Consider the following 21366-nt stretch of genomic DNA (forward strand, 5'->3'; position numbering starts at 1 on the left):
GTAGCAAACAGGATTCCGATCCGCTCTGTGTCGTTAATGAAATTTGACGGGACGTTCCTTGTCTTGCTGGGAAAATGCATCTTACAAGCTCCGTAATTGCGTGAGATGTGATACTCGCCGAATTCCTCTAGCAAACTACCTGGGATAGAATGCACTCAACAGTGTGATTAAGACCAAGTTATGTACTGGAGTATTTAATCTTTACCGGATGAACAGGATTACCTCGGAGAAATATGTACATGAATACGCGATGTTTCTCTATCGAAGAGGAACAACACGAGAAGACCATCTCAAATGGTGCCAAAAACAGCAAGACTATCGTAAGCCTTTCCAGTACCATCAAACATGACGTTGCTCTCGCAAGAGGAACCCAGGACGGCGTTGGAAATCCATGCAGCCTCCCAGTAATTAAGACCGGTGGCAGAGGGAATCTTCTTCAGAGTATCCGCGACCATTGTGATGTACTCCGTCTGGCCTGCCGTGCTCAGTGGAATGCTAAGCTGGTCCGAAGGGAATGTGTAATCGGGTGACGTGCACTTGGTCGGCCAGTTCGTCTCGACAACCTGGACTTCCTTGTTGTACTGCGTCGCGAGGCCACTGAGAGCAGTCTCGAGTGCAGAGAATGTCGCCTCCGAGCTCCAGAAGGGGTAAAAGGACACCGCGATGACGTCCCAGTCCGCGGTGGTGAACTTGCCCGTCTTGACGAGCATGTCGTAGTACCAGTCCTGCAGATCGGCGTCGTAGCCGTGGGCAAGGTGCGTGACAATCTTTGTAGTCGAACCCAGCGCAGAGGCGCGGATGGCGGCCGAGCCAGCGTGCAGCAGGCGGGCGAGGTTCTCGGGCTGGTCATACTTGCCGGTAGGCCAGAGGATGCCTCCATCAATCTCGTTGCCGATGGTGATCATCTCGGGGTAGAGGCCCGCGGCGGCGAACGCCGCACACACCTCGGCGGTGTAGTTGGTGACCTGGGCCTCGAGGGCGTCGATGGCCGTGGGCCAGCCGGTCGGGATGTCCTGCAGACCCGGGTTCGTGAAGCTATCGCTGTAGTGCAGGTTGAGGCCGAACATGAGCCCCGATGCGTTGGCCCTCTTTGCGAGCTCGAGGTTGTACGAGATGCCGTAGTCGCCTTCGACGGTCCAGACGCGCTGGCGGACCATGTTCACGCCGGCGTCGACGAGAATCTCCTCCAGGGGCTTCGCGACGCCTTGAGCGTTCTTGTAAGTGACGCCCTTGTCACGCTCCTCCACGATGGTGGACGACCAGTCGATGCCATGGTACTTGAGGTTCGCCGCGGCTGTGGGAACGGATGCTGGTTAGGGGTCGTATTTGTATATGCAAGGGGGGGGGGGGCTCAACAGGGCAACCTACCAGCTGAGCCAGCAGCCAATGCCGTGAGGAAGAGAGCTTTCATCATGGTTGCGATTTGGTAACGACCGACAAGTTACAGATGAATCGAAGATTGGCGGCTGAGCCGATCGTTTTGTTTTCGAGCCAGCGACTATTCCACAGCGGCATGCCATCCCCTTTCGATCCTGCTCCGACATATCATTGCTTGGTTCATTTCAGCAGCGCCTCGGCACGGCTAGCCTAGTTGCGGATCAATGATTTGGACAGGGAGCAGCAGCGTTGTTTGGCGGTAGCTGTCAATGTGCCATCTGATGGTCCAGCCCGATGAAAGGGGCTGGACTGGGGGCAAACCGAAGGGATCCCGGACGAGAGCGCACATCGGCACGGCAGATGCGGCGCCTGTCAAATTTCAGGGACAGTTCATTTATTGGGTTGACGCAATTCGTACGATTGGAGCCGGTGTTGGTGGGGCCTGTTTAACGTTAATGGGCTTAGAACTTTGCTAAACGCACAGCCGTTTGTTTGAAGTAAGCCAGGGCCGCCGCTTATCTTTGAGATGTTGTGGATATCGATTTTCGGGTGAACGATTAACAACAACCGTGGGACTGATGATTGTTCCAAAAGACATGTTAAAATTAAGTGAAGACGAATGTTCCGAGACCGAGTTTCCTTCACTGAAGTTCGTCGTTATTCTTCTCAGTTGGTTGGGATAGTGAATAGGTAGCCCAAGTGCTTGTGTTCCCAGCGTCTATTTGAAACAACGCTCCCCTCAGTTCCCTGTAGGCCTCATTCCCATCCTCAGCCATCGATATGACAGAAAAGCCCTTTGCAACAGAGCAAAGGCTGGAATCGCGTAGTTGAGTTAAACAGCTGAACTCGCGACAAAAATGCATTGGCATCATCAGAAACATATAACTGTCACGGCGACGCGGGAGCTTCTTTCACAACTGTGCACATCCACGCCAATCTGCTGCCCACCATGTGGATATTATCGTCGTCATCGGGTTCGCTCAAACTCAAACCAGCGGTTGTGGCCCCTTGGGCAGCGAAAGCACATTGAAATTGATTGCGTTGATTCTCTCAACCTACTTATGGCCATATTCTTTGCTGGTACACTGACACATGTCTCAAAGGGGATGTCGCGCAGTAACTCGATAACACGATTGACCGTGGTATAGTATAGTTGACGACTAAGTCATCTTGACCAGGTGACTACATATGACGCACTTTTCCCCATTAGCTGGTGCTCTTGCTGTCGTCCTCCGGCATATTCAACGCAGCCACACCACTCTTGATTTCGTCCATTGGGATCTCGAATTCTCTTGCCACACTCTCCTTCCACTCCTCAACTGAGATCACCTGCCCACCATCCTTGGCATACCGAGCTCGTAAAACGCTGGCATCGCCATCAACTGGTTCCACGCCCAATGGCACGGGAACAGTCTTTGCTGCCGGACCAACACAAACATCCTCCCCCTGTCGTGGTCTCCGAAGCCACTGATGTTTTTCACTGCATACCGTAATCACGTCGGATTCGGGGTCACGTAACCGCGCCAGACATTCTTTGCAAAAGTCTTTGTCCAGGCAGTAGACACATTGGTAAAACTCCTGTTCAAAATCACCTGCCTTCTCGCACTTTGTGCCCTCCGAAGTATAACCATCGCAGAACCAATGCGTCTCAACATCAACCGTAGGTGTGTGTTGCTTCAGCAGGTCCGAGATGCGCGACTGGAATAAGCGATGTGCAATATCGTTTGGAGAGCCAGTGTTGTCCGAGATAGTTGGCTTATCTTCATGACTTGTGTCAACTTCGGAGGCGAGGTCCGATTGACTTGCCAGGACAAGAGAGTCGATGTGTGTTTTGGCGACCTGAATGCGTTCTCGTTGAGACGCACTGTCTGGCACTTGAGTTCTCACGAGCTGGGTAGTTCCCTTTGCCAGTACCGCAAGAATCTCAAGAACCTTTTCTTTGTCTGTAACTTCATCCTTGATATCCTCGGCTGCAAATTTCAGACTACTTGTCACAAGGTCTGGTTGGCCGCGCAAGGAATGGGCGATGAACACGCCCTTGAAGTCTTCTTGTCGATAGCTCTTCATGACTTGCTGGAGGAGGAAGAAGCCATAATGATCGTTATCGGGCATCTCATCAGAAAGTATCTGAAGAGCCTGGACTACCCGAGGTCTGAGCACTAATCTGGCCTTATCCTTCTCTCCACGTAACGCATGGAGCGCGGCTAGGAGTGCCGCTAAAGAGTCGTCGAAATTGTTTGATTCCTCGTGGACGAGTTTGGACAATGCTTCGAGGTTTTCTTCGTCCTTCCCCTTTCCTTGGTTCGAGAAGTAGTGGTTCGCAAGAGCCGAGGTGGCGTTTGACCGCGCAACGTAGGCGTTGCGGCCTCCCACGTTGGCGAGTTGGTCTCGACTCTCAGTCCAAAGACGTAGAGCTTCGCTCACGGAATCTTTTTCATCCAGTGTGATTCCGAACTTATAGGCTGCGAGGCCGAGGTCAAAGAGAAGGACTCCTCGGGCCTCCTCTTCCTCGTATTGCGCGTCCAAATTAGAAGACTCTGTGTGCCGTTCTTCTTGCGCGATGGACTTCTGCGTGGCGGCGTACATCGTGTGGACCATCTTCTTCAGCAGCTCTGGATCGCTTTTGGTGGTTTTGAACATGCTTGAAGCGAGAACGTCGTGCTCACAGTCCCTTCCTATCTTTTTCAGGATTTCAGTCATCCTACTTTCGCCGCCTTCTGCAGCGATCATGGTCTTCAGCAATTGTGCAGCCTCGGTGACATCTGGGGACATGAGCTTTGCCTTCAGAAGTCCCAGTTGTCCGGCGATCGCCTGTTCGGTATCGTCGCTTTGAGACGCCACCAAGTAGTGCTTTGCTGCAGTGGCCATGTTCTGCGCCTCATAGGTGTACTTGCCCAGCAATAAGTGTAACTCGACGATCTCCTTTGTATCTGGCTTTGGAGTAGTCTTCTCCGATTCTGCTTCCTTCAGAGCAAGCTCGACTTGTTCGATGGCCTGGACTGACTGCTCCCGATTATAGTACGTCATACCTAGACCGTGGTAACACCGCCAGCTTGGGTTTTCAAGTTGAGCGGCTTTCTGATAAAGCGACAGAGCTTGATCGGGGTTGTTCCCCACCCAAGATGACGCTTCAGCGAGTCTTTCATACCACAGTGAATCAAGGTCTGCGTCTGACAGTCCGAGAATGTCTTGGCACCATTTGCTGGCAACGTCCCAGTCAATCTCGTCGCCAGAACCAGCGGATGAGGATGGGGATGATGAGCCCTCTGGATTCGCGTCATCTCCATCGGGGTTTGAGGCATCTGGAAGCTTCTCAATCTTGTCCTTGTCCTGTAAAATACTCTTATCAGTACCCCATGCTGAAAGACTTCAAGCGACGTTTCTCAGGAAGGCTTACCGCGGCCATGAACTCCTTCAGCCACCGGCAAGCGTTCGGGACACTCCAGCTCCTTTCTCTTAGGAACCCTCGTACTACCATATTAACGAAATCCTTAAGATATCCTCTTGGGGGATATCGTGCACGCTCCATCTTGGCACGCCATGGCTTATCGAGCTTCCGAACGACTGTTGGATCGGTTAACCACTTCTGAACATCTGTCATCTCGTCTGCCCACCAATAGACCTCTCCAAGAGATGCCCGGTGCCGTTTGAAGACCGCATCGTCTTTGAAAAGGTTATACAGATTACTTCCAATCTCGGCCCTTTCGTTTGTTGTCAGTTCTCCCTTGCCCTCGTCTTCGAGTTGTCGAAGTTGGCCTAGGTGGTAGGGAAGCCAACAGACGAGGTACTCTCCAATGATTTTCGTCTCCTCCTGGGGATTGCCTTTCAGGTAGTTGAATGCTCGGGTTACAATCGTCTGGTTGGATTCAAACTCGTCTACTGAGATGATACGCTGACTGCTGTTGTGCAGAGCATTTGAGTTGTTGAAATCGAATTTGAACTTGTCTCGGATCGCCATATCCGCAAGATCCCAGAGAAAGTGCCCACAAAGCTCTTGGTCGACGTTGTTGATGGTGATAGTCATGCTGATCGTAGGGCGGTCTTTCGAGTTGGCCGAGCGATTCGAAATTTCTCTCTGCTTCTGTAAATACTCGACGACACCGTCTTGAGGGAAGACACTACCGTCTTCGATCATCAATACAGCCGAGTACTTATTTCTGATAACGTACTCGAGAGACGTAAGAGATTCTATGCCTGAAAAAAGCCTCTTTTTCGCACTTGATGTCAGTCTCTGCAAAGCCAAGAGCATGCCATAGGTTGCTTACCATGGCGGACTCAAGTTGCTCCAGGGTAAGATAATAGTGGCTATACAAGGCCCATTTAAGCATTTCGTTTAGCTCAATAATCTCATCAGCTGTCAATGACCGCTGGAGATCGTTGATAGCCGCCTCGAAACTGCTCATTGACTGATCAAGCATGCGGTCCAACTCTTCAACAGTAGCCATACGTGTGCTCAAGAGACGTATGACTCCGTCTAGCTGAGGCTGGAATGTTGAGTATCTTCCGTTCACATTTTGTGGAAGCTTTTCCAGAATCTTGTCTCTAGCCTTTTGCTGTTGCGAGTTAGTCCCAGCGTTTGGAAGCACCCCCTGCTTGTTCAAAGACTCGATGATAACGAGCCGCATATCCTGCTCGTTCTCCTTCTCCATCTGGATTTTCAACGCATCATCGAAGTTGGGCTGGTACGCAGTCTTCAACTTCTCGTCTGTGCCGCTCACCAAGATGCGCACCCGCCGAGTTGGCTTCTCTTTCGACCGAGAACCAAAGACAAACTCAAGGAGCATCTTCAATTGATCTTGATGAAGATTCTCAATTCCATCAAATACCAAATAATATGTGGCTCCCGATCCAGACGCTCCAATCTTGAGGTCTGACCACAGCTTCTCCAAGTTCTCGGTGCTCGATGAGCGACGGAATGCGGCAGGCCCGGCGTCACACGCCTTGCTCAAGGCCTTTCGTACCGTGGCATCGACGCGGGCAATCTGGAAAGCCATGTACTTGAGCGCTGTCTGTACGGGGTTCTTGTCACTTTCGGACTTCTTCGTGCTGACTGGGAAGAAGTAGTGGGCAACGTAGGTGCGCCCCTTTTGCTCCTCGAGGCGTTTGGTGATGAGGGCGGTGACAGAGGTCTTGCCCGATGATTCAGGACCGGACACAACCAAGATATCTTTATCGTTGGATGCTGTCCAAGAGGTGTATGCCTCATGCGTCCAGATCCACGAACCTGTGCCATTGAAACATTTGTCCGAGATGGTGGTGACTGTCTGCGTGGTGTTGGTGTCGAGCCGGACAGTTGACAGCACGCCAAGATTATCACGAATCTTGGTCAGTGTCTTCGTGCGGTCAGCGTCATCTGTCAGAGACTGGACGCCCTTGTGGGTTTCTTGCGCCGCCCTTTGCGTTTCTACAACCACCGCAAGCGTGACAGTTCCTTCAACATCGCGCTGTCCCTGCAAAGCCCCTTTGAATGCTGTCATGGCACCAGCCAAGTCTGTGTCGCTGTCGAAAATGGACTTGACCCGTTGGAAGACTCGGTCACGTCTACGGCCCTGGCGATGCTTGACAACATGAGCGCAAACCTCAACAAAGCGTATGAGAACCAGATTGATCTGGTTGATCAGCAGGCGATCGACGCTGTCCATGGACTGATAGATCTGGAACTGAGACAGCGCCGACGACACTTCGCTAAAGACTTGATCGACGGCATCGTTGTAGCCTTTGATAGCTTGAGGGATGTCGAACACGAATGAGAGCGCACTGGCTGTGATATTGCTTGCCACGGCCGGGATCGGGATCTGGTTGCGTTAGCGGTCAAGTCGGGCAAAAGAAGAACTCACTCAGACTCACAAATGAAGAGGCCTGTGAAGCAGCTCCCACGAGCATTTTGAGATACTTGAGAGAACTGAGGCCGACACTCTTAGCTGTCTCCCAGCTGTCTTCCGGAATCGGGCTCGTATTGACTTTGCCGCTGTTCTCAATCTGCCTCTGCACGTCTTCGAAGCTCTTCAACTCGCCTTTATTAAGCGACTCGCCGCATATCTCCTGGAAATGCTCGGCTGCGGCTGCCCAGATCTCATCCATGGACCTGTCCCCATTGGAGAGTTTCTTGCCCGACGAATCTGATGCTTCATGTTCCCTCATCGTGGCGCGATTCTTTCAAGGCAGTACTTGAGAGGGGGGTAATGAAGCAGTGACGGATGAAGAGATTCGCTCCGCCAGGTAGCTCTGTCCTGGCGGTGTTTCCAAAAGCACTTGTGCTGACACGATTGCTGATGCTGGCGTTCCAAGACGAGTCAAGAAGATGACATATCCACGCCACTTCTGATGACTATAGTACTTCAGTACTTATGCAAACAATTTTGCGGTCGGGCAGATGTTGTGAGCGCGTGGGCGGAGAACTCAGCAACAATTCTCGCTAGCAATCCTGCAGCCTGATCCGACGTTACAGGCAGCACCAAATGCCTCGTCTTCGCAGCAAATGGTGGGGTGATGGGCGACAAGGGTTTTCAGTCGAGTACGAGCTACCACATCAAATTGCGGCTGAACTGACATGGGTACAAAACTACCGAATAGCCGCTACATGCGTCGAATCATTTGCATCTGCACTAACGAAAATGTTTGATTACTGTGTCACATGAGCTGTTGGGAAAGGTCCAGAGCTACTCAATGGGTGTGATCTGATGTCAGCTTACTTGCCCCCTAAGTTCTAGCCTAGTCACTCAATAAGGAATTCGCAGCCGCTCAAATTGTAGTTGCTGAAACATTCAAGAATGAAGACATTATCTTAGACCATTGATACTGCTGTCGAGCTCCTGTCGCTTTCAGCCTCCTTGTTCCTCTTCTTCAAGATGCAGAAATAGAAGATTGCCATCGTGCCCAATGTCAACAAAATCGCAGCGAGTACGTAAATCCAAAAGAGACTTGACAGTGTTCCACCTTTTGCTTCTTTGGGAAAATCGAAGAAATCCATAGAGAAGAACGCCTGAAATAGGTCAGCCCAATATCCATGTTCATTTGGGAAATTGAATCACGCGCCGTTGCGAAAGAAGCAGGTAGGAAAATCATGCCTAACACCGCAATAGATTTCATGATGCTTCCGTCTTGACGGGTCATTTTGGCAACATCTAGGTTGACTCGTGATATCTCTTGATTCGTCTTGGCATCGCTTCGACCAATCTGGCTAATTTCCTACTCGAAAGGGATTAGCAAACGGTGCGTCGCTGCGACGAGCTACGGACTGTGATCAACTTACAAGCTGAGTTGCCAAGCTGAACCCATCCATTATGTGTGAACATTCTCTGATGTACTCATCATACTCATCAACTAGCTCTTGCAGCCTGTCTCTGATTCGCTCTCCTGTGAGGGAGAACTGTAGTCTTTGGTCTTCTCGGTATGTGCTGTTGAAAGGACCACGAGGTGCGAACTCGACGCTGTTGAGATCTTCGATGTGAGAAATCATTTTCAGTAGCTGTCTCCTCCAGTTGCTCAAGCCAACTCTGAGACGACTTATTTGCTGCCAGAGCTTGGCGGTAGGAAGACTTTCTTCGTCTGGAAAAGTACAAGGTGGGACAAGACCCGTATCCTTAATGAGGGTGGTTGAACCTGATGAAGTTGACATGCCCTGCTGAAGGTGATGGGCACCAAATGGATTGGACATGGTTTTCTCGTCATCACCGAGAGTTCCCATCTCATTGCGGACCATCGCTAAAGTCTTCACAGCGGGCTTCGTGAAGGCAATGCGATCGATTCGTCGTCCTAGTTGCTCCAGTTTTTCTCGGACAAGCTCGATTTGTCTGTCTCGTTCGACATCTGCTAAGATGGTTGGTAACATCATCGGATGAAACACTGGGGTATCTGAGTTCTTCAGTCGACTAGTAATTATATCGGCCAAGGTCATACGATCGTCGTACATGTCTGGCTTCTTGAGATCACATCCGAACAAGACAGCATTCGTAGTCAAAGTGCTGGGCATAAAAGTCACGGATAAAGCCATGTCTCCTGGCCACGATGCTGTCGTCCTACAGAGGTATACTATCTTTGGTGAGACACACAGTACCGGCTATCTCATCGTTCAGATGGGCACGTACCGAGTGATTTCTCCTTGGAATCATTCAAATTCCATTCAAAATTCATCTGAGAAAATATGCAGCTCGTGTTACGATTGATCGTCCTCACGATACCACTGTGAACGAGAAAGCGTCGCTGAACTTTTGAGAAGATTTGGTATGACCACGGTAGCGTCGAAAGAGCAGATGGATCATGTTCCCAAGGACACTCCGCCCGGCCGCCTAATATCAGATTGAGCCTGCTGGATGCGAGACATCGCCTCTCCGACCGATCCTGTCGATTAAAAATATCAGCAAGGGCGGTGAAAACACGATCGTGGACTTATACTGTCTCCAACCACTGATTCCAATCCGCGCATGTCTTAATCTTGCATGACTCTTCATAATCAAGAGCCTTATCAATGTCAGAACGTGAACTACTTGCTCATCAAAAGTCGGCTCGGAAGAATTTATCACACATTATGTTGGCGTTCGATTGAGATCAGTTGACTTTCTGTCGGTTCAAAGTCAAGCACTTCTAGATCTTCCTCGAATATCGTCGGATCTCGGCATAGCCAGGACATGGCGGCTGGTAGGTTAGGCCCGACGAAGCTTCAGACGTTGAATCAAACTTGAGTGAGCCTTCTGGTGTTTCATGAGAAACAAACTGATGTTTGTGATCACAAGAGACATCAAGTAGAAGGTGCATGTGAGGTAGGCCGCAGAGATCAGATTTAATCCCAACCCCTAAGTCGAGCAGCAAAACTCCTCTGGCTGCATCCCATCATGCCAAGTTCGAGGACCTCAGACAAAGCAGAGCTCACTGTCAGCATCATCTACTCTCAATATTCCGGCAAATTCCCAAAGGCTTACCCCGCTCGAGGGGCGCCTTGCCTTGAATATTAGCGGATGCTCTGGTTGGTGAGGAACAGGGAGCGTGGGCAGGCTCTTCTCACCTCCCGAGTTGTGCGGGTCGTCTTGGCTTCGATTTGGGTAAATGGCGGCCACCGATATGCAGCGACTTCTTGATACTAAATCAGCCAAGCAGAACGCCTAACGTGGTAGAATGGAACATCATGCCTACATTCGGGGCTGTGCGTGGGTCTGCATATGCAATGAGTGCATGCATGCAACTTGGGCATCGCTGGGCACATCCTAGCCGGGAGGTTCGTCTTGGACAGTAGCGTGATTATCGCCCATATTTCATTTGCAAAATGTCGTTCGGTGAGTCCTCAGCCTCTTGGGGTTCGCATATGTACTTATTTAAGAGTGAGGGGATCACGCGTATTGTCAGTCCACGTAGTCAGGTCTGTTACGTCCTGAGTGGCTTTCCCACCTTGAGATCAAAACGCCTTGTCTGAGGTGAATGCTTTATAGGCAGTATGTACACTCAAACTCTGCCTATACAGTATGGTAGTCAGAGCCGTTTAAACAAAGCTCTGACCCAATTTGTTGGAGACGGCAATTTTACAATCCATGGGGTTGGTACTCTCAACTTCGCCAGTTGCCTTCCTTTCATCACTCACTGACAAACACACAGTACGTTGATAATCAATGGTACTTCCAAACCACAAGATTACTGAGTTCCGTGAGTCAGAACTGAACAGCTATATCGGGTTTGCGACGTTCTAAGTAATAACCATTTTGTACCAGGCCGAAATCGCAGCAGTGAAGCTCAAAATGAGAGGTCATGCAAGTAAGAAGAGATGAGGGCGGAACACAGTGACCAGTGATCAATGTAAACTATCATCATAGGGCTGACTATTCAGATGGCCGCTCAGTACTTTAGGTCATAGTATCTATCCATCCATGCATTGTCGAGCCTTTAGCATACTAAGTATATCTCAGTGTCGAAGTAAGAGTTGAACCTCATAAAGCCCGTGGCACCAGTGACTGTAACAAGCAGAGGTTCTATGTGATATGCCGGCGTACGGTCTACGTTTGAGAGTGACGGGCATAGCCAATCGCCCTGCGAGTAGAGTTATCATAAGGGATAAAGAGTGCTCTAACAGCGCCTTGATAGATTTGAAATGAGAGTATCAAAAAGCTGATTGTAGTATTATCCTCAAGAGGAGCCATGATCAAAGTGTCCAATCTCCTGGAAAACAAACACTGGCTGCAACCACCTAGAATGTAGGGGGGCTTCCTGAGCCTGCCCAAAGAACTAAAAAGTACCCTTCCACTCCTGAGATATCGATACAAGGCTCCTGAGCCACACGCGTGTGGCTTTAACAGTTTCGTTTAATCTCTTCGGCCGTAAGATGATATGGCGTGGTGACGCTATAGAAATTATTGCGCATCTGCTCACTATTAGGACTCGCCCACAAGGAATTGGGATCAGACCATTGGAATACCTCTACAGTGTAGTAGTCGTCAAACTTCCGGTCAAGGAAGCTTTCCAGTTTGGCCGGATTCACAAAGCGACCTGGGATTTTTGCTGTAAAGCGAGCTCCCGACCAGGATTGATAGGATGTCGGCGAAGACCTCATTGCCGATGATGATGAGTATGCTCTCGGACTGGGCATGATATCAGAGTCGATTCCAATCGCTCGAGACTGCTAAGGATGATTATTACTTGAGGGGAAGCCCCCTGGGAGAGGTGGAAATGCCGGGTTTAGACACTACTTATAGGATGCAGAATCTGTAGCCTGATGTACCTTTTTGAAATTCGCCGAGAATGTGCAAAGGCGCGCGGGGCGAACCATAACAAAATGCAACTTGATGCATCAGAAGGCAGCCAGGCAACCCGCTAAGCCACCCCCAACCAATGTGCGCATTCATATTCTGCAGGCTATCACTCGCCGCTCAAAGACATGCCAGGGGGCGCAGGGTAAGAATTGGCACATCGAGTCGATCCCGGCAATGCCTCAACAACGTATCATTAGTGCCACTGGGAAGAATGCCTCGCCGGACTCCCATGCGCTGATAAAAGTGACCAGACTCCGAAGATTTCGGGGCCTAATACGTGTGTCATGTTATCAGTACCTCCCACCCATTGAGCGGCCATCCAGGACTCGGCAACCTCACTGTCCAGGCCCTTTTGCCTCTTGTTCGTGATTTGCCGCATACAAGCTCGCGTAGGCCAAAACGTTGAGTCAGAGTCACCTGTCTGCAACACATGCTCCAACTATCTTAGCAATCGGTGCCTACCGCACCTAACAGTCATCACGGGTATTATCCAATCATTCCCGATCCCTTTATAAAGGTTTTCCAAGATGTCTCAATTCGATTTTGGACGAGTAAGTCGGCTGTCAATTCGTCTAGCACTACCTACCTACAAAGACTCTCGAACTAACATCACGATCAAAGAAGTTTCTCGATAACTTCAACCCGGAGAGAAGCTTGGAATTCTACCCCGAAGGCCGTCGTCCTCCAAATGTCGTCCGCGAACAATCAGATGTTTCGATTACGACAAAGTCCAATAATTACAACTACGGCATAGATCTAGTCGAAGAACACAACGCTGCACTCCTCTATTCACAGCCAGATACTATGTTCCCTGGCTTTGTGGGCGGCGCATTTGAGCCACACGATGAACCAAGCAATACCGAAGCAGATCTACAGCTAGAGAATGAAATCGGAATGGGCGCGGCAGAGGCAATGTGTGAACAGATCCACGAAGCTATGCATTCCACTGGGCCTACGCACTCGAGGCCTTGGCTTCCCTCTGGTGACTTGCACGCTATCAGCCACCGGAGTCGTGTCAAAGCTGTACTTCGACAACACTTCTCTGAGCCAACGTTGACTAGCCTTACTGACTATGTCTGCGGTACTGAAACAGCGACACACAAGGGAGGTGACACAAGTCAAAGGATATTCGTCATTTTGGTTCTGATCCGCAGAATTGTGACGTTACCGGCGCTAATGAAGGATGATTTGCGTGATCGTGACCTACCTTTCGAGTGGCTCAACCCTGCATCCCGGGATCAACTCATCAGTCCCAAGTCTCAGTTTGCGAACAAGGCTCTTCCTTGCTTCGAAAGGAGAGGAAAAGGTTTACTGAGAGAGTTCTATGAAAACCAGTGGAAGATACTTGCTCCTATTATTGATCGCGACAAACACGGAGAGGTGACCACCTTTCATTTGGCTGAAGAAGTCATCATGCCCTGGACTTTCATTGGGGATGAGAGAAAGGAGGGAAGTTTCTCTATGGTCCGCAAAGTTGAGATACACCAAGATCATCATTCTTTTGTGAGTATTGCCCTCAGCTATCTGGAGCCCTCGCAATTAATTCGGAATTGACTAATCTGGATCAACTGTAGCACACTCACAAAGCATTCGCACTGAAAACCCTGCTCCAAACAGACCCTGACCAAGCAGAAGATGAGTTCGAGCAAGAGCTCAAGGCCTTTACCAAAATGATACCGGGAGACCACATTCTTGATCTTCGCGCGACTTTCAAGATTGGAGACAAATACTCGTTCTTGTTTCCCTGGGCAGAAGGGGGCAACTTGAAACACTTTTGGAATAAGTGCCCTACGCAGGTGCAAAAGCACGCTCACCAACCCGACGTACTTCTGCGTTGGGTGGCCGAGCAATGCCACGCGCTAGCAGCGGCTCTGCAAAGCATCCACGAGGTTCGCGTAAAAGCACTCAAACGAGCAAATCGGATACCCCAAAATGAAGACGCTGACAGAGACATCTACGGAATCCACGGCGATATCAAACCCGAGAACATTTTGTTGTTCAATCACCTGGATAATCCACTGGGGATCGGCACTTTGAAGATTGCCGACTTTGGCCTCACAGAGTTTCATAGGCTTACATCGCGAACGCGGTCGTTCAATCATGGGTCCGATGCCCGACAGCCCGCGCCTACCTACGAAGCGCCTGAACTTGTACAGCTTGGGGAAGTGTACTCCAGGAAGGCTGATGTGTGGGCCCTTGGCTGCGTCTTCTCTGAGTTCTTGACCTGGGTCGTTCGCGGGCACTTGGCTGCGGGAGAGTTTGGACAAGCCCGTGCTATGGAAAGAGATTGGGACGACTCTAAGAAGCGGTTCAGATGGGCAGAAGACAAGTTCTTTGTGGCAACTTATAATGATGGCGGAGTTCCCGGAGCGGTCCGGACTTCTTTGAAACTTGCCGTGGACAATGTAAGTTTTGGTGTTACTCATCTAGAATCGACAGTATCAAGGTACTTTGTCTACTTTGTCACGACCCGCTAACCGAGATCAACGTAGTGGCTTGATGAACTTCATCAAGAATCAAAGACCGAGGAAGCAAACTTCCTCACAGACTTTCTAGACCTACTTAGACACGAGGTCCTCGTGTGCGAGAGAGACAACCGAATCAGCTGCGAAAGGCTGGTAACGGAACTGGAAAAGTTCGCTTCCAGAGCCGGCGAAAGCCGGTCAGATGATCCGTACTGGAGACCACCTTTACCATCATTCCGACAGGATTCTCTGAAACGAGGAGAGGCTTCGAACGGTAGCACTGGACGGCGGGTGGCCTTTGCTCATCAATCCTCAGCCAGCTCGGACAGCTGGATATATGTCGATGATACCAGTGCAAGATCTGGTTCAACCGAATAGCCATTCTGGAGTATGAAATAAGTTTGGTATGTTGATTGGGCTCGGCTGACAACAATCCAGTTCTACGCTAGTTCCGCTAGCGAGATCGAAATCTATGGCCTTTCCCTCATTGTACGTGCTTCAAGTACCAGCATACATATAGATGTAATTAGACAGTATATCATCGTTATTGGAGGGGTTTAGAGCAATCATCTGAAATATCTTGTCCAGCATTCCTGTTCGTTGTCTCATTGAAACACTTCATGTTGACTTGGTATTATTTAGTACTATGTAGATGTACAGATTCATTAAACATGGGACTCCCAACTTTTACGTACCCAGTGGCGTAGCTTCCAAAGGCAATAGCCGTACTATTTATCAAGCTATCACAGATCCTTCTTCAAGTCGTGTTCCTGTTGTTTTCATCATCAGCAAGTGAGAACTGTGGAAGCATAGAACATTGATGTCGCCTGAAGCCTGTGTTGTTTCAATAATGAAGAAGGGCCAAGAAGACTTACAGGTTTATGATCCGTCTCGTAGTCAACGTGAACGAATGCTCTCTCTACTCCAGGCAACTTCTCAATCTTGATCTGAAGAGCCTCGGCCACATCGTGTGCAACCTCGAGTCTCTCATGGCGGTCCATGACAACATCAATCTCAACGATGTATCGCGGTCCGCTGTGATACGCGCGGACAGTGTCAATCTGCTTGACCTCGGGCGAATGAGTCATAGCTAACATATGGCTCTGTCAGTTCTCATCCTCGAATTCTGTTCACCAGGAGTTCAGGCCAGCTTACCGATGTAAGTAATGAGCTGCAAGAACTCGGGCTCAGCAGACACTCCAATTAACAACTGAAACTCCTCATACGCAGTCCTCAACCACAACCCCGCAATCAAGAACGACAACAGGATAGCGCCCATCGGATCAATCCACCACTTGATCTTGCTACCAGCCGAGAAGGTAAAGATACCAAACCCGTTGATGAAGAGATCGTTCCGGTGGTCGCGCCAGAGAATCTCAACCTGGGAGTAAATATCCTTGATAGACCAGCAATACAGCCACAAACAGAATTTCGTCCCGAACGCAATGGCAACTGCAATGACGGAAGTGAAGTGGAACTCGTTCGTCTCCTCCTCAGATCCAGCAGCCAAGTCCCGGGCTGACATGACAATCAGCACCAGCGAGACGGAGAACATGATGAATGAGAAGACGATATTTCCCGCAGTAGAGATGCGTGATTTGCCAGACGGGTATTTCTGCGTATCAACCTTCTTCACCGCGCGGTGGGAAAGTAGCAGCAGGACACCCGAGAGCGGATCAAAGACAGAGTCAGCCATGGTGGTGAACAACGACAGCGAGCCAGACGTTATCGCAGCATAAAGCTGCAGCGCCGAGAGGATGACATTTGCCGCCAAGCTACCCTTCACAGCGATCTGGTACTTGAGGTTGTTGTCACCCTGTGTTTCCTTCGCCTCGCGCTCGTGGTCGTCTACGCTCTTGAGATAGGAGCGGATCTTTTCATTCTGGGCGCGGTAGAAGTCTTGGAGCTTTGCATCTTTGGCGCCGCCGCGGGTGAAGCTGTGGTGGATGAAGCGTCTTCGCGTGGTGTTACTGCTGTTTTTTTGAGGCTTGTTCGCGTTGTAGGCAGATTGAAGTTGGACTATGTCGGCATCGGATTTGATGTGTGTGCCAAGGTTGTAGGGGTCGTTGATCTCGGAGGAGGAGAAGGAGCGGGATTCTGGGTCGGTGCTGGGGGAGAGGTTGGTGAGGTCGATGCCTGTGCTTGGGGCACGATTGGTTGTGGTAGTGGTAGTAGACATTATGAGATGAAGTATCGTGATGAACTAGAGGTATGAACAATCACCACGAGCTCCCGATGCTGTGCCTGAACTGTTTGAGTTGTCCTGGAATATCAAAAAGAATTAAGACGAGGATGTGGGACAATAAGGCAGGGAAAGTTGAGGCGGGCAAGCTCGTAAGGGAGGGAAAGTCCAGTCGGGCCCAACCAGGGAGGTAACCGGCACTAGGGCAACTTTTGACGAAAGCGAAATGAGTGAGGGGTATTTGAAGCGAGCTGACGGCGCATCATTCGTCTAAACATCCCTCGTGCGCCGCCTTTACGGCGCTAGACAGGGATGAGCTTGGGGCGAAATCGGTTAGCTACGCAAGATGATCTCGACGAGCTCCCTGACTTGGTATGGCCTGGCGGCGAACTTTTGCCGCTGCGCCTTGGAGATGACGGGATGTTTGTTGCTGACATTTGCTCGCCGTTGATTGCCGCAACGTTCTTGCCAAGAAGATCTGCCTGTACATTGTCAATTATGTGTGGGTGGACGACAAGTGCGAAGAGAAATATGGGTGGGAAGAGAGGCTATGCCGGAGATCGGCGTAATGACGCATTTTTAGACTGATGGATAAGTTCAACTTTGACTAACGGCGAGATACGGACACTTGTCCACACCTTCATTCAGGACTGGGATAAGCTTCGACCGCATATGCCGAAGATCTTGGTCTGTTGGTCGCCTCATGACGCCTCAAGAGATGCTTCCTATCCCGTTGACCCACACGAAGTACTGCGACACTCGGTTTACTCTGCAACATCTCTGTCGATTGTCTTTGTTCGGCTCTACAGCAAATATCCCGCCTGCCGCTCAATCCAGTCCAAGTCCAAGACCAAAACCGATTTCCATTCCTTCCAAACGCCAGGCCAATTCCTAGAGAACATCAAACCATGTCCCCATGCAAGTCGTTTGTAGTAGTCACCATGTGACACAATGCTAATCCACCCCCAAAGCCCAAAAAGAAATCCTAGGAAACATGTCATAATACTGGGCGGCGGTCCATCCAACTTCAAATGGGCGAACCACGTCCGTTGGCCGCGCCGTTCGTCGGAGGACCATTGGCTCTGGATGCTATGGTGAGCATCTGCTTGAACCTAGGACCCAGCGCTTGGATGACCGCCTGCACATCCGGCGCTTCGGGCAAAGAAGACAGATTCATGTCGCGGACGGTCGCAATGATCTCGCCAGCATCACTTGACGCAGAACCCCGCTTGCCTTGCGTCGGCGCCAACCCCTTGACGTCTCTGCCCAACCGTACCGGACCGACGGGCCTCACAGGCGTAATGAGAGTGTCATCCATCAGGTTCTGCCACCGCACCAAGTAGACACCCGGACCAGCCATACTCGTCGAGTTGCCCTCGATGATGGTCTGCATGCGCGTCAAGGACAGCTTTTCCAGGTCCCGTAGGTATGCAGCGTGGGCGTCGATGATGGGAAGAAGGGCCGCTCTGCTGTTATCGGGAACCTGGTTGAAGATGTCACCCAGCTGCTCCTCAATGCTCGCGCCACCGTTCTTAGTCTTGTGGAATGCAACCAGGGAGTCCTTTGCCCACGCCCTGAACTGGTCCATGACTTCAGGGCATTTGCCGCCCACAGCGTGCAGCCACTTGTACAAGAGATGCTTATTGTCCTTGCATAGCTTGACGTAGTCCTCTACAGTGGGCATAGTCTCCGGGTCATCTTTGTTCTTTCCCTTCTTTGGTTTACTGCAGGCGATCAGCTGGTCGAGGAACATGTGGTAGTCCCTAACGTGGTCCGAGAGGTCGACTTTATTGTGTACGGCGCGGATGATGGGATCCATCCCGGCCACTGCCTCACGGACCGCCTGGGTGAGGTAGTCTGGGCTCTGCCTGCAGAGGATGCTGATGATTTCTTCCCGGTCGCGCATAGCCAGCAGTGCTGCGTAGTATTCTAGACACATTATGTGCTCGTCCTCGCTGAGATCGGAAAGCAGGATGGGGTTCGCCGTTTCGAGGATGACGGCGATGATGGACTTGTCTTGTTGCGCGCTCATGGCTCGGATCACTTCGCGCTCGGTTGGAGGGGATTGAGTGTGGGCCTTGATGGCATCTAGAGCGCCTTTACTTGGCCTATTCTTGTCTTTAGCGATTCTGTCGATCGTCTTCTTGAAGTCGGCGCAGTCCCAGCCGAGGATGACGGAGATGATCCTGCAGCTTTGTTAGTCTTGATACTTATCTAGGTAGGAGTGCCTCAGCTCAAGGAATTCGAACCTCTGCATAAGATTCATGCCATCTGCAGCATCCTTTGTTATGCCAAACCAGTTCGAAACCGACCCAACGCTAAGCTTGGCCAGAAAGATCTTCATCATGCCAGCAATCATTGTCGCAGCATTGCCGACCTTGAGTGTCTGCCGGACCATGTTGTATGGTACCATCTTGTGAACCTGCTCCATAAGCTTGACGAGGTACTGGCCCTCGGGTGAGACAACCAGCACTTGGTGGGCAAGTCCAGCCAGGCTGTAAGTCCGTGTTAGTCAGTCTAACTTCTTCGAACCGCCTTGGCACAGAGCAATACTCACTGGACAATGATGTACTCGTTCGCCGCCTGGGTCATTGGAGAGTGTGATTCGAAGTCGTCCGTCTCGGCAAGGTGATCAAGTAAGCTGTCGCAAAGGTCCCCGTAAACGAGTTCATGCATAGCATCATCCCAGGCCTGCGCCAGGTCTTCCGCTCTGTTCAGATCGTAATGCTTAAGCCGCGTTGACGGGTCGCTGTAGGGTCCGCCACCAATCATGCCACGCGCGACGGTCTCGATGACAGTGGACGAGGCGGTCGCCAGGGTCTTTCTAGTACCCAGCGCGCCCTTCTCGTAGCTTTCGGACAGCTCGGCCTCGGCAAAGTTCTTGAGGATTCCCTGAACTCGGACGTTCCAAAACTCGGGAACAAAGGAGGAGACGCCCGGTAGCTTCAGGATGAATCTGGTGAAGAGAGACTGCAGAAGGGGCGCTGAGGACTCCGGGGCGTAGGTGATGGCCTCTCCGGGCTTGGAGCTCTGCGCAAAAGGGTAGCCATAGTCAGAAATGGTTTCTGGCTTCTTGAAGTCTTCGATCTCGTGGTAGGTCTCGAAATGGGTGAGGATATTGAACAGAGCCTTAGACTGCTCGGCAGTGAGGCCTGGGGGTTGTTGGGTCGCCATGACAGGTATTCACAATGGCGATATGCCCAGGGCCGTTTATCGCTGGAGCTTCTTGTGACTCTCGTGTACTCTTGAAGATGTCGGTAATGTGGCGAGTTGTAGCAGCAACGGGCGAAGCGTTGAATTTATTTGGTCAGCAATCCAAGTCGACGATGTGAATCGTTTTTAACTGAGGCAGGAGCCAGGTGGTCGCAGCTTCCAGCTGAGGTTAAAAGAATGTTGCGTTTCTGGAAGGTCCCCGCGATCGTGTTCGGTCACCGGTGCTCCGGTTGAATTGTGGATCACGGGTACGTGACGTCACGAGACTTTTACAGTATGTCACTGGTTTGTTTTTCCTCAGAATTCGTGCAAAGGTAGGGGAGGGGCGGGGAATATTCACCACTTAAAGATCCTAGCAATGTCCTCTTTCATACGTCGATTCTCTGAATAGAAACAGTGAACAGACCGCGGGAGTCGCCGTGTCAAGTGTCAGTGTCTCCAGTGTCTCTGCCCTGCCCCTGTCGGCTTTGTCTGGGCGACCCTCCTTTCTTATTCGGCAATCTGCAGCACCTTGCATCAGTGCAGATTCCCAGATCTGACTTGACTGCTTTCAAGCATCTGATTTACTGCAATGCGTGCCTTTGCCCTATTCCTATTGTCATGTATGGCATGTGCACTAGCGATCTTCCCGAGGCATAGGAGAGCATATGCAGGCTCAGCTCAACTCAGCTCCCATTACTTGCATGTATCAGCAGAGTACGTGTCATTCAATGCCTTCTCTTACAAGTTTCGTCCGATGGGATGCCTCGTCACATCCAGCTGTCTTGGACTTGTGGAAAACTACCGCCCTAGGCTGGGAAACTTGGGCGATTGTGGCTGAGTAATCTCATTGGAGCTAAGCTTGTTCTGCAGGGCGCAGACTGGAAGCTATCGCGCATCTTAAGCATAAAGCTCAACGGACGACGCATCCTCATCGAACCGGCTGTGCGAGATAATCTCATTCCACATCATCTCAGAACGAATTTTCACCTCGTGTTCGGTCCCCCGGCCGGTATCTACCCCCGGCATGAAAAGCGACCCTCAAAGACCCCCGCAACCGAATGCGTCGGGTTTCAATCCTGTCATGGCAAAAGTCAATGTTTGCCCCCCACACCAGGAACACGTCCGAGGGCCACTCGAGTCAAAGCACGAGCTCAATGCCCGAACAGGTAATCACGCCAGTGCCAACCTCCCGATCGTTCCCGTCGCGGCGTCCCGGCTGGCTTGATGATGTGTGTCTTGGCCCGAAGAATCGGTCATAATATCGTCGTCGATGAAGACACTCACCCAAATGGCCACATGATGCCTACTAGTAAAGTGAATATATCTGTGAACCAAAGGATACACCTGGGCAATGGAAGGAAGAAGCAGGTGGCAGTATCATAGGTAAGCCACAACTAGAGGTCGCGATATGCCC

General features: G+C 50.8%; 6 protein-coding genes across 6 annotated transcripts; 1 reads left to right on the forward strand and 5 right to left on the reverse strand.

Moving 5' to 3' along the window:
• Positions 1-13: 13 nt before the first annotated feature.
• BDZ83DRAFT_627093 (family 53 glycosyl hydrolase) lies at positions 14-1795 on the reverse strand. Its single transcript, XM_060508610.1, has 2 exons — positions 1369-1795; positions 14-1294 (listed from the first exon to the last, which is right to left on the reverse strand). Exons 1-2 carry the CDS (start codon positions 1412-1414, stop codon positions 291-293), a joined length of 1050 nt encoding a protein of 349 aa, XP_060363192.1. The 5' UTR covers positions 1415-1795; the 3' UTR covers positions 14-290.
• A 582-nt stretch (positions 1796-2377) lies between these two features.
• BDZ83DRAFT_627095 (uncharacterized protein) lies at positions 2378-7756 on the reverse strand. Its single transcript, XM_060508611.1, has 4 exons — positions 7225-7756; positions 5643-7172; positions 4775-5584; positions 2378-4707 (listed from the first exon to the last, which is right to left on the reverse strand). Exons 1-4 carry the CDS (start codon positions 7516-7518, stop codon positions 2584-2586), a joined length of 4758 nt encoding a protein of 1585 aa, XP_060363193.1. The 5' UTR covers positions 7519-7756; the 3' UTR covers positions 2378-2583.
• A 322-nt stretch (positions 7757-8078) lies between these two features.
• Positions 8079-10087, reverse strand: BDZ83DRAFT_396477 (uncharacterized protein). The gene is made up of 5 exons (XM_060502823.1): positions 9902-10087; positions 9465-9717; positions 8630-9408; positions 8413-8565; positions 8079-8359 (listed from the first exon to the last, which is right to left on the reverse strand). The coding sequence occupies exons 1-5, from the start codon at positions 10004-10006 to the stop codon at positions 8162-8164; spliced, it is 1488 nt and encodes a 495-aa protein (XP_060363194.1). The 5' UTR covers positions 10007-10087; the 3' UTR covers positions 8079-8161.
• A 2471-nt stretch (positions 10088-12558) lies between these two features.
• On the forward strand, positions 12559-14649 carry BDZ83DRAFT_396287 (kinase-like domain-containing protein). The gene is made up of 3 exons (XM_060502821.1): positions 12559-12661; positions 12732-13613; positions 13685-14649. The coding sequence occupies exons 1-3, from the start codon at positions 12638-12640 to the stop codon at positions 14585-14587; spliced, it is 1809 nt and encodes a 602-aa protein (XP_060363195.1). The 5' UTR covers positions 12559-12637; the 3' UTR covers positions 14588-14649.
• Positions 14650-15318: 669 nt separating this feature from the next.
• Positions 15319-16754, reverse strand: BDZ83DRAFT_581441 (cation diffusion facilitator 1; the record flags this gene model as incomplete). The annotated part of the gene is made up of 3 exons (XM_060505460.1): positions 15319-15345; positions 15451-15665; positions 15731-16754. The coding sequence occupies 3 exons, from the start codon at positions 16752-16754 to the stop codon at positions 15319-15321; spliced, it is 1266 nt and encodes a 421-aa protein (XP_060363196.1).
• Positions 16755-17346: 592 nt separating this feature from the next.
• On the reverse strand, positions 17347-20165 carry BDZ83DRAFT_702761 (PX-associated-domain-containing protein). Its single transcript, XM_060511465.1, has 3 exons — positions 19315-20165; positions 19007-19252; positions 17347-18943 (listed from the first exon to the last, which is right to left on the reverse strand). Exons 1-3 carry the CDS (start codon positions 19929-19931, stop codon positions 17785-17787), a joined length of 2022 nt encoding a protein of 673 aa, XP_060363197.1. The 5' UTR covers positions 19932-20165; the 3' UTR covers positions 17347-17784.
• Positions 20166-21366: the final 1201 nt, after the last annotated feature.

This window comes from Colletotrichum acutatum, assembly GCF_030867785.1.
Source record: "Colletotrichum acutatum strain CBS 112980 chromosome Unknown BDZ83scaffold_69, whole genome shotgun sequence".
NCBI classification, from domain to species: domain Eukaryota; kingdom Fungi; phylum Ascomycota; class Sordariomycetes; order Glomerellales; family Glomerellaceae; genus Colletotrichum; species Colletotrichum acutatum.